General features: G+C 39.7%; 3 protein-coding genes across 7 annotated transcripts in view; 2 read left to right on the top strand and 1 right to left on the bottom strand.

Annotated features, from left to right (window-relative positions):
* The first annotated feature begins 49 nt into the window (after positions 1 to 49).
* On the top strand, positions 50 to 7629 carry LOC108631987 (general transcription factor 3C polypeptide 3). Of its 4 annotated transcripts, XM_026819357.1 has the most exons (12): positions 50 to 139; positions 203 to 244; positions 3652 to 3820; positions 3898 to 4049; positions 4141 to 4412; positions 4478 to 4792; positions 4867 to 5173; positions 5229 to 5358; positions 5426 to 5683; positions 5749 to 5937; positions 5994 to 6311; positions 6380 to 7628. In XM_026819357.1, the coding sequence occupies exons 3-12, from the start codon at positions 3659 to 3661 to the stop codon at positions 6908 to 6910; spliced, it is 2634 nt and encodes an 877-aa protein (XP_026675158.1). In that variant the 5' UTR covers positions 50 to 139; positions 203 to 244; positions 3652 to 3658; the 3' UTR covers positions 6911 to 7628. The 4 variants fall into 4 exon arrangements, with proteins under 4 accessions (XP_026675158.1, XP_017891777.1, XP_026675160.1 ...); XM_026819359.1 differs by having other exon boundaries at positions 93 to 244; positions 5229 to 5319; positions 6380 to 7629; XM_026819358.1 differs by having other exon boundaries at positions 93 to 244; positions 3652 to 3814; positions 6380 to 7627.
* Positions 7630 to 7651: 22 nt separating this feature from the next.
* LOC113465191 (uncharacterized) lies at positions 7652 to 12495 on the bottom strand. Of its 2 annotated transcripts, XM_026819360.1 has the most exons (8): positions 12073 to 12495; positions 11944 to 12003; positions 11708 to 11754; positions 11309 to 11356; positions 11128 to 11226; positions 10971 to 11026; positions 9825 to 10894; positions 7652 to 9102 (listed from the first exon to the last, which is right to left on the bottom strand). In XM_026819360.1, the coding sequence occupies exons 1-8, from the start codon at positions 12168 to 12170 to the stop codon at positions 8319 to 8321; spliced, it is 2262 nt and encodes a 753-aa protein (XP_026675161.1). In that variant the 5' UTR covers positions 12171 to 12495; the 3' UTR covers positions 7652 to 8318. The 2 variants fall into 2 exon arrangements, with proteins under 2 accessions (XP_026675161.1, XP_026675162.1); XM_026819361.1 differs by lacking the exons at positions 11309 to 11356; positions 11708 to 11754; positions 11944 to 12003; positions 12073 to 12495 and having other exon boundaries at positions 11100 to 11231.
* Positions 12496 to 13772: 1277 nt separating this feature from the next.
* The window catches only part of LOC108631991 (uncharacterized), a 3430-nt gene continuing 3110 nt past the window's right edge, over positions 13773 to 14092 (top strand). Inside the window, exon 1 of the mRNA XM_026819334.1 lies at positions 13773 to 13891. The gene's annotated coding sequence lies outside the window, so the exon portion shown is untranslated. The remainder of the gene's footprint in view (positions 13892 to 14092) is intronic.

The raw sequence follows: 14092 nt of genomic DNA on the forward strand, positions 1-14092 counted from the left end.
ACGGAGGAACGAATCATGATAATAATACAAATTGTTATCGTACTGTTGTTTACTACAAGAGCATACAAGAGTTCACATATACTATAGTGATGTGATGTCAGTGTCAGAACCGCAGCTTTATTAATATTATCTTGCCAGAGTAAGTTAATTGTGGCCTATGTTTCTGAGACACATCTCCATTTATAAAATTACGTTCAAACAGAGGACTTGAAGCCAATCATTCTGGGATAAACTTCAGCAAAGGGTAAACAATTTAAACGATAACCTAAGTTTCATTACATATTCAACTAACAACTTGTTTATATAAATATTTAAGAATATGTACGTGTAACAGTAGAAAAATATGTATATAAATTATTAATCACATTATATACGCGGAGTTCCATTTTAAACCGTGCGGTATTATTCAAGATACGTACACCACATGGTATTCCTATCACATGTGACAGTTCAAGTTATTGATGTTTACACATTTGTGTATTTACACAACTAGAAAAATGAATAATTTTTATAATAGATTTTAAAATGGATACAAACATGGGAGACGAACCATTGAGCAAACTGGATATTTCATTGTCAAATGAAACAGAAGAAATGGAGATCGATGAAGAAAGCACGATAGCCCCAGTAATTATAGAAGAACTGGATGAGTCCGCAATATCTAGCATGGATGTTGACCTAACAGAATTCGTCGAGGCGAAAGCTATAGAGATCACAAACATGCCACAGACTGTTATGTCAGAAGTTTATTCTGAGCAAAGCGACTCTGCTGTGGACAATGCTACAGAAGCTGAACATTCTAATGTATTACTGACTCCAGATGAAGAAGACCATCTGACGAAGCAATTTTTAAATGGAGAGTTAACATTCTCTGAGTATTCGTCCAGAATGGATCCGGGTGTTGACTTAGAAACTACAGAGACTGATTCTTCTCGGTAATAGCCTGATACGATTTTCTGTGTTCTCACGAACCATCTGTTAAAGAGATTTTGTTTGTAGAAACGATGTAGAAAATGAAGGAATAGAAACAAATATAACAGTTCCTTGCAAAACATTGAAGTCACAATCTGGAGGGCAGACACATTACAAAAGGAAGAAGAGAGCGCTTCCTCCAGTGCTTCAAGGTCTCATGGGTGAAGCGAATTTAAGATTTGCTAGAGGAGATATAGAATTGGCTGCTAAAATATGTATGGAGATAATTAGGCAGGTGTTCTTTGAAGCAATATCTAATTTTTTAATAGCAACGAGCAATATAGATGTTTTGTTTCTTTAACAGGCAAGTGCCGAGCGCGCCAGAACCATTTCATACGCTGGCAATGATATATGAAGCAGATCAGCCAGAGAAGTCATTGCAATTTGCTTTGATAGCAGCGCATCTCAGCCCAAAAGATGCTGATCAGTGGGTGAGATTAGCTAACTTGTCGCTGGAAAGTGGAGACATAAAGCAAGCTATAACGTGTTACAACAAAGCGATTCAAGCGAACCCGAAAGACGTAACTTTGTACGAAGCGCGAGCGGAACTTTTAGATCAAAACGGAGACAGGAGAGCCTACTTAAAAGGATTCTTGAAATTGATTCATCAGTTGGAACCTGATGATGCTGAGAACATAATCAAGTATGCTAAAATGTTAGCAAAAAGATATATGGAGGAGAATAATAATGAACAAGCGTTGGAAGCGATGGAAAACATCTTTTCAAAATGTCCTAGTTTCATTACTTTGGAGGAAGTTAATATTATGACTGAAATTCTAATAACGTTAAAGAAGTTTAAAAGGTGCTTGTATATTTTGACAATGTACACCCGTATTTGGGTAAAATATAAAAATCCCGATGAGAAACAAGATACAGGAGTAGTAACGAAGAAGTTAGGAAGTGAGAAGACTGAGGAATCGGACGAATTTAATATAAATGAAATAGAATCTTGTGGAATCCCGGATGATGTCGTCGTTGATTTAAAGGCAAAATTTTTGGTCACCCTGATTGAATTGAGCCAAATGAAACAGATTGAAGATCTCTTGCCTAAGTTTTACCTACACGAGAATCCAGACATTTCTGGCGATCTGTTTTTAGACATAGCGGAAGCTTTAATGGGGAAAAAGGAATTTGAAAAAGCTTTGAGACTGTTGGATCCTTTAGTTAATAGCAATAATTATAGCTTAGCCGCCGTATGGTTGAGGCACGCGGAATGCTGGGTTGGTTGCAAGGATCTGGAAAAGGCAATAAAATCGTACGAAATCGTCAGAGAATTGTCACCGCAACATTTAGGCGCAAGAACAGCATTAGCTAAACTTTATCAGTTGAAGGGTCGATATAATAAGGCGATAGAAGTCCTTCATCAGGATCGAGAGTCAGATACTTTAGACCCGCTAGTCATTTATCAAAGAACGTTGCTTCTCTTCAAAGTGAAAAGATACGATGAGTATTTTAAATCCGGAATGCTACTCTTCTCTAGACATTGCGCGTACATAAGGAACAAAGTTGAATTAAATGCACTGACAAGACCGTTTGCTGTGCGGCAGCGTTTAGAATCGTTGCAACTTCACCGGTTGCATTGCGGTGAAAAAATTGAGGAGGAGAACGCGCCTTCGTTCCTAGATAGTCCGGAATTAAGCGAAAAGAAAGAGTTCCAGTTACTTTTACAAATGTGCAAATTGGCTTGCACGTTACAAAGATACGGCCTGCTTCAAAGAATTTGTTTCAGCGCTTTGACGTCGAAGAGATTCGAAAAGAGAATCTATCATATCATGTTTTTATGTTTGCTTTCCTGCATTTACAACAACGATTCCTACCACGGTTATAATATCGTCCGGCAATTACTACGTGACATACCAAAATCCAATTCTTGGAATCTACTAAATATCATCGTGCAGAGAGCAGAAGATTCTAGACATAATAGGTTTATAATGCGCCTTCTTGGCAGGGAAGACGTGTTTTCTTATTTAAATATAATGCACGCGAATAATTGCCTTATTTCCGGAACATATAAATACGCTCTTCATGATTACATTTCCCTCTTCAAAGTAGTGCCTAGCGCGTTGCTGGCGTTGCTTATTGGTGTAACTTTAATACAAATGGCATGCCAGAAATTGTCTGTTAAGAAAAATCAACTCGTAATCCAAGGTAATTATATTTTATTAATGACATTAGTTTTCTTGTGTGTATAGGCGATGTTCTTAACTTGAATGTGTCCTGCATTTCATCTACTGCATTTTGTTTCAGCCGTTGCCTTTTTGAAGAAATATTCGCAACTACGTGGTGAGGATGGTAAACAGGAAACGTATTATAACATGGGCCGAGCGTTCCATCAAGTCGGTTTATTACCTGCGGCTGTGCATTTCTATAAATTAGTATTAGAGGAAGATCCCGGGGAGTTAGTTAAAGAGAATCCGTTATTGTTAGACTTGAAGAAAGAAGCTGCGTTTAATTTACATCTTATTTATTTACAATCCGACAATTATTTATTAGCAAGAATGTACCTGGAAAACTATATTACAGTTTAAGATCATTGTTTTGTAATTTATGTACGAACATTTATAAATAAATATGTAAATATTTTATAAAAATTTGGATATTTTTTCATCCAATTCACTTTCTCTTAAAATTTTCTATACACTCTGTATAATTAATATTTTATTCGTTCTCAATCTGTAGAAACGGAATGAGCGAAACAATAGCCAGCAATGTTAAGTTCGAAGAATTATGTACCGTATTGGAAGAAGTCTCAAAAGCAAGCGGCGAAAAAAAGAAAACTGATACTTTGGAAAAGTTTATCTCGAAGTGTCGTAATAAATTGAAAAGTCTGCCTCCAGAGACGGTACAGGTCTTAATTTCCTTTGTATTACATGTTATATTGTAATCGAGAGTATTTTAGACTACATTCGTTTAACTTCTATTTAGGACGTTTCGCTTTTTCCTATACTGAGACTAATTTTACCGCGCCTGGAACGAGAACGCGGCGCGTACGACTTGAAACACAAGTCCCTTGCTGCTCTTTACACCCGTGTATTTTGTTTAGGAACGAATCAGGCGAACTCGCTTAAACAGTACAAGTGAGATCATTGATTCAATAATTCTTCGATATTTCTATTATCATCGTGAATATTTAAAAGAAGATTAGATTAATAAAAAAAATTGTTTTAGAACTTCGGTCTCGAGTAAAATCACAGGATGCGATTTCGCGGAAAGAGCTTTGTCCATATTAAAAAATCGGTTGCCGCGCAAGAGTTCCGACTTTACGATCGAGCGTATCAATTTATTTCTGGACGATATATCGTCGAAAACTGACATCGGCTCAAAGGAAGAGAAGTTTAAAATTCTATTAAGGAAAACGAATGGGTTGGAGTTCAAATGGATAACGCGAATCATTTTAAAAGATTTGAGACTCGGCATCGGGGATAAGAAAATATTTGCAGGTTCATTAGAATTAAACAAACTATAATTAATTGATGCAATTTCTGACAATGTTCTGTATCTTCAGTTTATCATCCGGACGCGAATTCTATGTTCGAGGTGTCGTCCGACTTGCATCAAGTTTGCGATACATTGCAAGATCCTTTCTCGAGACACCAGCAGGGTATTAAGATCTTTTCTCATTTTAAACCTATGTTGCTGGAAAGATATCAGATCGAAGATGCAGACAAGCTTTTCGCTAACGGAGAACAGTACATCGTGCAATGCAAATACGATGGCGAACGATCTCAGATACATATGAAAGATGGGAAATATAAATACTTAACGAGACAAGGATATGATATTACAAATAATCCTGGTTACGGGGAAAGTAATTCTTCGGGTAAAGACAAATTTAAATTTACAATTAGTTGAGAGCTTGCTTCGTACGATGCTCATGTCGACAATTTATTTTAGGATTTATGAGTAGCGTGTTGGGCCGATTATTAAATTCGCAAGTCAAGTCGATAATCCTAGACGGGGAATTAATAGGCTGGCATAAAACGAGAAAGGAATTAGGCTCAAAGGGAATGAACTATGACGTTAAGAAATTAACGGAGAAGAGTCATCATCAACCATGTTTCGTCGCATATGATATTATTTTGTATAACGACGAATTACTTAATAACGAGCCTTATGAGAAGAGACTAGAAATTTTAAAAGATGCGTTTAAGGAGGAGGAAGGATGCCTCTTACTAGCTGAATCAAACAAAATTAGCAATAGGTAATTAAACTTCATTGACCATTGCAGAACAGAATAAAATGTTTTCCTTTTGTAGCGAGCAATTATGCAAAAGATTCAATAGAAGTATGAAGGATAAGGAGGAAGGGATTGTGTTAAAAAAATGTGACAGTAAATATAGACCAAACGTAAGAGTAGGCACCGGTTGTTATAAAATAAAAGCCGAAGTAATTATTTGTCAAATATTTTTTTTCTCCCGGTGTTAATTTATTTTCCTAATCAATGATTTCTTAGTATTCAGACGGTTTGGTGCAAGACGTGGATCTGATTATCCTCGGCGGTTATTACGGTGAAGGAAGCTTTATCGGTTTAATAAAAAGCTTCTTGATGGGAGTAGCTTCTCCTCCGACTGCTCCCGGTGAAAATCCGGCAAAGTTTTTTTCTGTAGTGTCGGTCAGCAACGGCTTGCCTAGAAACACATTGGAGGAACTTGGGAAAATGTTTGAAGATAAATGGCAAGCGGAGTGCCCAGAGAACGTGCTCCCTCCCAGAGTGAGTAATTTTATTAATTTCATTAATTCACTCCTGATATTTTATTAGAAATATTAATATGCCAGCGTGATCCGCCAACTTTATGGATTCGTCCTGAAAATTCTATTATATTCACGATCCGAGCTACGGAAATTACATCGAGCAATGATTATCCAACCGGATACAGTTTGCGATTTCCTAGAGTTACGTGCGTTAGAACCGATAAACCGTGGCACAGCGTTTGTACAACTGATGAATTGTCATCATTAATCAAGGTATATAATTAAGGTGTAAGTTCCCGTATAGGTATTTTATCATTAATTCTAAATAGGATGCGCGACCAATTCAAAAGTTGACAAAGCGAGAGGCAAATTGCGAAGACATTGAAGAACCGTCTGAAGTTAAAAGACCTAAAGCAGCAAAACGACGTCCTATAAAGGTTGAAGAGAAAATGTCGAACTTTACTATTTACGACAATCCGCCAACTTATATTACCCGACTTTTGGAAAATAAAGAAATCTGCGTAGTTAACGGCGACGACGAGTTCTCGAAAGAACAAATTGAAATAATTCTTTCGCAGCATAAGGCGAAAGTCGTGCAGAGTCCTTTAAAAGAAACTTACTGCATTATCGTCGGCGATGTGAGAAAGGTGAATTTATTATTTAATTTTCATTAACAAATACGATGCTTGTAACCGAAATGAATAAAATTTTTTAGCCGAGGGCAAATCATTTCATACGAAGCAAGGAATACGATGTAGTGACAGTAGATTGGTTCAGACGAGTTACCAAAGAGGAAAATTGGTCCTCATTAGGAGATTTCTTACCATGGGAATTACTAAGCAGCCGCGAGTCGACGAAAAATCGATTGGCACAATACTACGACGATTACTATGATCATTACACCATCGACGCTGACGAAGAGACGTTGTTACGTTCGTTTAAAAGAATTGAAGAACTATTCGATACCGGAGTTTCGCCTCATTCCATGTTCCGTGGTATCGTGGGGTATTTCAAGGATCAATCGGACTTAACGAAATACGAGTTTCAATTCATGGCTGGAACCATTAAAGAGTCTATCGATGATTCAGTGACGCACGTTTTTATTAATAATGATAATGTTTCTCCTGAACTTCAGGATTTCATTGACGGCATCTCACCTACGTTGACGATCAGCAAAAGTGATTGGATCGGTGAATGTTTTAAGCAAAACGCAGTTATCCCTTATTCGAAATATCTGCTTCGATAACTAATATATATAATTTATTTTGTATTATATACACATGTGTATACGTTGTATTTCTAAGAAAGAAATAAAGTAAATGAATATACTTATTTACCACGCAGACTAAAACGACGAGCGAGGTGATATAATTTCGTGATCAAGTCATTTAACAAAGAAAATTTGGAGTATAAGTGTAACGCGTATATTTGTAACATGAGGAACGAAAATAATATAGATTCGTTTTGGCTCATATTTTCGTTAAGTGCTAAAGAAACTGGGTACTAGACGGGAGTGACAGTTGGACAGTTCGCTCATTTAACATCCCGTTTCGAAATATTTCTTCTTCGCGGTTGAAGTCGGCACCCTTGCCGTTCTCGTTTTATTTCATCGGAATGCGTGCAAAATACGAGGCGAAAGGGACGCAGCTGCGACGTTTCCTTTACAAAGCCTGCCATTCAGAGAGATTCTCGAGAAGATTAAGACGAGAGAAGTTTCAAAAAAAGACATTACCCGCTGCGCGGACGTCAATTCCTTTCCCCAGATCAATCGATTTAATTGCAGATTTTTAATAGCAATATAGTGGCCGAATTTTTAAACCTAGCACGAGTGCCCCAATTCCTGTTCACGTCAGTTTCTACTGGTTTAAGATTACACACAAAAAAACCGGTGAGTGGAATTACGTGAACAAGAATTAGGACAAATTTACAAAAATTAGTTTAAGTAAATATGAAAAAAAAAGCAACGAGTATCAGAATATATCGAGAAGATGATTTATTTATCAAACAAATAATCCATGCACGTTATCTACGAATAATAAAAAAAAAAGATACGTAATATATACATTAAAAAACGCACGACAGGAGAATTGTTCTTCTTTTCGACGGTCCGGTCGAATGATGGTTGAGACTTTTGGCAAAGACGTATACCGGTGCGTCGCGTGATGCATGTATAGTGTTAACCATCGCGGATATCTCGTTAGCGTAAAGGAAGGTCTCGTCTACCCGGGTCAGAACGTAATATATGAATATGAGTGACGTTCGTGTCCGTGGAAGGTCTACTTATAGACTCTTCACCTACGGACACGACGCATATTAATCGAGTTTCAGATTTTCTAAGCGTCCAAACGGAGACGCGTCGCCCCTTTGCACCACGTCTAATTTATTCACGGAGTTTCACCGCTAACTCGGTACCTGTCAATTACCCGTGGTTCTGTTACTGTTGTTGCCTGCGTTTCATCGTCGCACGATAAATTTACGATTTAACCGAGTTCACGCTTGAATTCCCCGTTTATCGATGGTTTCTTGTTAAAAGAATCATTCTGGGACGTAAACGTTACATTGAGGATGGTAACTTCTAGTTTCCAAACGACTGCAGTCGCTTCTCTTATTGTTAAAATACACATATCCTATCTTGATGCCATTTTGTTGTTTCGTTAATAATTCCATCTAACGTGATATTTGTCCTTGCACAATATTTTTTTCCTCTTCAATTTTCGACACCCCGCGCCGATCCACGGCCTCTCGATTTTCTCCGGTTCACCGTTCGTCCCTTCCGAATTATAATCGTCCCTGAACGTCGACAGCGATGACAACGAACAGGAACAGGAAGTGGAAGAAAGATACGGACTGCTTTTCTCCTCGTTTCCTGCGGGATGTGTACCAGTCCATCGACAGACGCTGGCGCACGAGGAAGAGGAGATTCTTTCCCGCTTGTCATTAGTGGAATTCTGGGTCAACATCGAGCAAGATCGGCACCGTTTACACGAGAAGCTCGACAACGAGGACAGGAGATCGTAATCGATTTCCGTAGTGTTTCCACTGCGCTTGTACCGATTGCTGGAGTGCATCGAATAGCGCGATGACTTACAAGTCGAGCATCGACACGTTACAGAACTATTGCGAGCGGAACTCGATGAACTGTACGCCGAATTCGTCGAATTCAGCCTGTTCGACTTCCTATTTTTGTAAATGAGTAGCGTCGGCTTTTCTCGGGAAAGCCTCTGCCTCGACGAACGATTCTCACTAGAGTAGAGTTTGTGATACACTGTCGAATCGATTTTTCTCTTCGGCCTTAAGCATTCCAATGAATAATCGTTTCTCGGCGACTGCGGGTACGTCATTCTGTATCGGGGATGATGCGAAGGATAGGGGCTCAATCGGGGGGATGATGACCGTTTCCTGCTGCTACTCCACTGCGTGTTATTGTAATTATGTGTTCTGAAATTACAATTTATTTTGAACGATTTATATTTTAATGGAAGCTAAAAGGGGAAGGGGATGATTATCTGAGAAGGGGAAGGAAAGGAAACGAATGGGAGACAAGAGCGTGTTTTAGGCTGGAATGAAATGAGAGCAAGGAAGTACTGGGAAGACGAAGAGAAAAGTAAATGTAGGAGGTATGCATGGGGTATGGAAGATTCATGTGCTGGAGGAGTGTACACAGACGAAAAAGAGAGAAACGGGAGGAGTAGATGGTCCAAAATATGAAAGAGAGAGAGAGAGAGGAGTGAAATAAAAACGGAGAGAAATCAGGAAATTGATGAAGATAATGGGCAGAGAGAAGAAATGATACAAAGCGATACGTGAAATAACGAGAGAGGCAGAATAAGAAAAAAGCGAAAGATTATTAAGGGTTAAAAGTAAAACGTAGGGTAACTCAAGGGATTCCGGTCGCACTTCGCACCCATACATGGAAAATTTAGTGCTTTCTATGCGTCGCCGCTAGTGAAGTGTATTTTCTATGTGTGCGTGCGAAGTGGGTCGGGAATCCAATGAGCCATCTGTACTTAGAACGCGAGGGTAAGAGCGTAAGGGACTAAACTAAGGAAGATAGTATACGATAGATATAAGACAGGATAAGATTTTAGCCCGAAAAGGAATCGATTAATAAATATACATATATACTATTTAGTTTACGGACGAGAATTTTGCTAACTAACTTCGACTCGCAGTAACAATCCTGACACAGGTATTTTCGAAGCTTCTGACTCGTCGTGCTCTTGTGCCAAGAAACCGGAGAGATACTCTCCTGTTGCGAATTCCGGGCAATTTCGATGTTACGAGATGGGAACTTGTTCGGCAATCTCGAAGATGATTCGCGCTTATTTATAGAATGCTGTAAATTGTATTGCTGCCTTTGTTTGAACGAAAACGTTCGCACGTCATCCAAGAAATTGTTCACGGTCCTGTTAACGTTCTCCAAATGCGAACTGATCTTCTCGATCCTCTCCAGCTCGGACATGGGCGTCAATTTCAACTCGATCGTTTTATCAACACCCAAACGATCCTCCGCCAGTTTCGTTTCAACAGAACGGACACACGTCTTCCGCAATTGACGGTACAAAATCGAATCTACACAGTTGTCGGTGAGCACAGTCTCGCTGAAGCTTGTGTCGCTGTGCGAACGTTTCTTGTCCGATGCTTTTTCCGAATTTCTCGGTGCGTCGGTATTATTAATTGAATATAAATTAATTCCCTCTTCCAATGTGTCAGGGTTGCCTTCGTTAACGCATTTCGAAAACAGCCTCGTCTTATCGTAGCAGATATCTTTCACGATGTTAGCTTCTACCGTCCGAGAAACATCTTGATCACTGCAACGCTTATTAAATCTGACACGCGATGATTTAAGAAACGTTGCCAACTTCGATTTCTCTTTATTCGTCGACTGGGTCAAAAGAACCATTTCCTTCGTACAATCATCGTTTCTTCTCGGAGCCGTCCTCTCTTTATGTTCAATTTCGCAGTAACTTTTCATACTTTCGAGCACCACTTTTTCACCCTTTGCTCTCGTGTCCGGACTGTATTTATCTCTGATACTATCGTCTGTCGATTTATTACGTACGTTCCAATAGCCGTGAATCGCGTCCTGGGAAACGCGTAAGTGGACGCAGTGTTGCTTGTTTCTTCTCCTTCTCAATAATTTTTGGGCGCATACGAGTCCGCTGCAGTGGCGAAAGAGACACTGTTTAACTTGTCGTTTTCTTCGCACGCTTGTGTTCGATTCTGTCGGCTATGAAACGAAGAACAAAGAACAGAACATAAGGCAACGATTCTCGACAAACGCGACAAGGTTTTACATCGGTTACCTTGTCCTTCCGATTAAGTAATGACATGGAGCACACGCAATTTACCAAGGAGACGTCTGGAAAACGAAACGAGCAACGAGATCATTCAACTGTTGCATCGCGACGATAGTTCACGATGGCAAGACTTACAGCGATTTGCTGGTGAAGTCGAAATTACCATTGTCATTTTTAAGTAGGTCTCTTTCGAACGCAAATGCAGTCCCCGAAATCCTCGCCGGATCGTTCTCCACGAACCATTTCCGAATCTTGGTACACCCTAACAAATCATATCGTTACGCGCAATGCTGAATCAGATTTCTGTTTAATTTAATAGGAAATTCACGGTAACGCGTTCTTACATGTCCAGACGTTTCTTACACCCGCAAGAATATGTTTTGTTCCGGCTCCTAAAACGAAAGTTTACTTTTCGTTTTGTATGGTCTAACATAAGTAATAATTAGTAGACTGCGAATTTGTGTGCAAAATAAAATGTTTATCGTAACAGATTGAAGAATTTTAAACAGGTTTCTTTATCATTTAAGTATTCTTATAAAAAGAATGTAAGAGTGACGATAGAGGAGATGATGTGAGGCGTGGAAGAAGAAGGGGATGAAGAGGAGATGAAAGATCTCGGTGTGATACTTCCTCTACTTCCTTATAGTGACTCGAGGAGTAACAGACGAAAGTTCGTGACGGGAGACAATAGTAAGTGCATAAAATCCACAGTCTAACAAATTAGGCAATGTTTTAATGCTTACCCGATACTGCAGTCGCATCTGCCTGGTCTAAAGGGCAGAAATTAGTACTAAGTATTAGAACTTATGATTATGCCGTACATATTTCATTGCTGGTCATACGATGCGTGATGTTCTTTCGGATTTTTATCCAATATCGACGATTTCAAATATTTCAAATAAGAAATGGACATGCAATTTTTCACGAGTAACAATAAATATTTCCGAGGAATCTCGCACGTATGACCAACGCGACTCACTTTTGCCCTTTCCGCTGTAGAAACTCCCTCATCCTCGGTTTGCACAAGCAACGATATTCCCTGGAACAATAATACGCATTCGCATGATCGTTCTGTTTGTCGTTCTGCTGCCTCGTGGCAGAGACTCACCTCTCTTTCAGGAAAACCATGTAAAAGAAGAACATTCCCGTGAAACCTACGAGAAACTTGCCCAAGTACCAGCCGAAATTAGTGGTACAGTGGGGCATCGCAATTAACTTTCTGTCACTGGTTATTCACCAGCGTTACACCCACGTTAGAAGAATGATGATAACGCATCAGGAACGGATTAAAAATACCCTACATGCGTCAAAGCGAGGTGAACGAAAATTAGCAAAACGAAAGAATCGACTGGACAGTTTAAATGAAAATCTTCAAGTCTGATGTATCGTTTGAATTCCCGTTGAACGTGCCTTTGCATATCTTACCGAAGATAGAGTGGCACATTTCCCTCGTTGACGGTCGCATTACAACTGGCAATAATACTACTTGGATGAATTATTCGGATGAAATCGAATTTATTCGGCCGACGTAACAGTGTTCCTTGGTCACTCTCGATTTTGTCGTTGTTTTAATTTTGAGTTACATAACATGTTTACAAATTCGAGGCCAGCCCGCTTTGTTCCTCTCCTGGCGTGCGCGCATTTGAGAGGCACGCGTCGAGCTGGGCCGCGATAATTTTCAACCGCGCGGGGCTTCAGCAGCCGTCAGATTGATGGATTTATTAATTTACGGATACCAGAATCCCGCGGAATAACCGTGTCGCGGTTACAGCCCTCGGACAGCGCGAACAAATGCAAAGTGTGCCGATTTGCAAATGTCAAAGTACTGTCAGGACCGGCGAGAACGTTGCCTACTACCGATACTCGATTATAATACCTCTTCGACGAATGGATAAGCCATTACTTAACAAAGTCTAATAATAAAATCAATTAATGACTTCTTTGTTATTCTGACGTAGCTGCCGTAGGAGGACAACTCGACGAAAGGGTCAAACAATCTCAGAATCAGAGTACATAATAAATTTGGACTTTATTCCATCGCTTATTTTATTAATTATAAAACATCGTTCTAGAATTAATGATTTTCTTGTTAAAATTTCTTCTCATGGAGTTAGGGCCAATCTTAGCTATGGATATTCTGAGGTGCAACATCTCTTCGGTCGTGCGTCTTCACCCGAAGATTCACCGCGGTCTGACGTTGGAAAGATGTTGAATGACCTGTCAACATATTTGCTGTACCGACAACACCCTCGGCGGCGAAGCTGTCTATGCCGATGAGAAAAAGGGACGAGATCCCCGAAGTGACACCCCTCCGTTCCACGCTCATTAGAGCAAATTCCTTGCTGCGTTTCACGCGTGCACTGCTTACCAGTCGAACGTAAATTTAAACTTGTTCGTTTCTTTCATCGTCCGTAAGAAAAAAAGAATCTTCTCTACCAAATGTTTTTTTTTTTTCCTTTGACACGCCTTTGTTCGCTAAGATTTGGCTACACTTCGAACGCGAAACTTTCCGTTTGTTCGTGAAACGTGGCCAGCAGAGTTGCGTCCAAGAGGGTGATCTCGATTTCGGTTACAACTAAAAATATGATATCGGTCGGAAGCGGATAGTGCAATCCTCTTTTCATTCTATCGCGCGTACTGCAAAAATAGAAGAGAGAGAAATCATGTTCGACTAACAACGGTACACACCGCCAGCTGCGACCACATGGCATTCTTTCTGTGATCTTGCTCTAAGAGCTCGTTAATACGATCCTCTCGGATGTTGCCAACCCGCAGTTAATATTAGTTTCGAGTATGTTTTCTTAACGTATGAGTGTTCTTTCGACTCGGATCCGTGTTTAAGTGCCGCGGACACCCCGAGTGTTATGTTCTTCCCTTGTTTTCGGATAAAAATCTATACACTCCGTCGGATGTAGAGGAAACGTCAGGTTTACATTTCAAAGAGAAAACATAAAGGAACCGGGTGCTACCGAGGAGAACCATTTCATTCTTTTTCTTCACAAACCAGCTTACAAGACTAAATACTTGCTTCTTCATGGAGAATTAAAACAAGTGAAAGATTCGATTTCGCGATTTCTCGGAATATTAGAAATTACGCGTTAAAGATGTATTGGCTATACAGTCAATCC

This window comes from Ceratina calcarata, unplaced genomic scaffold, assembly GCF_001652005.2.
Source record: "Ceratina calcarata isolate Rehan_Ccalc_2016 unplaced genomic scaffold, ASM165200v1 scaffold15.2, whole genome shotgun sequence".
In the NCBI taxonomy this organism is placed as follows: Eukaryota; Metazoa; Arthropoda; class Insecta; order Hymenoptera; family Apidae; genus Ceratina; species Ceratina calcarata.

Coding starts and splice junctions, on each gene's coding strand:
- LOC108631987 (XM_018036288.2), top strand. CDS start 526: ATGGATACAAACATGGGAGACGAACCATTGAGCAAACTGGATATTTCA. Junction 936..999: donor ACAGAGACTGATTCTTCTCG/GTAATAGCCTGA, acceptor TTTTGTTTGTAG/AAACGATGTAGAAAATGAAG. Junction 3,121..3,219: donor AAATCAACTCGTAATCCAAG/GTAATTATATTT, acceptor ATTTTGTTTCAG/CCGTTGCCTTTTTGAAGAAA.
- LOC113465191 (XM_026819360.1), bottom strand. CDS start 12,170: ATGCCCCACTGTACCACTAATTTCGGCTGGTACTTGGGCAAGTTTCTC. Junction 11,227..11,308: donor TGTAAGAAACGTCTGGACAT/GTAAGAACGCGT, acceptor ATGATTTGTTAG/GGTGTACCAAGATTCGGAAA. Junction 11,027..11,127: donor CCTACTTAAAAATGACAATG/GTAATTTCGACT, acceptor TTCGTTTTCCAG/ACGTCTCCTTGGTAAATTGC.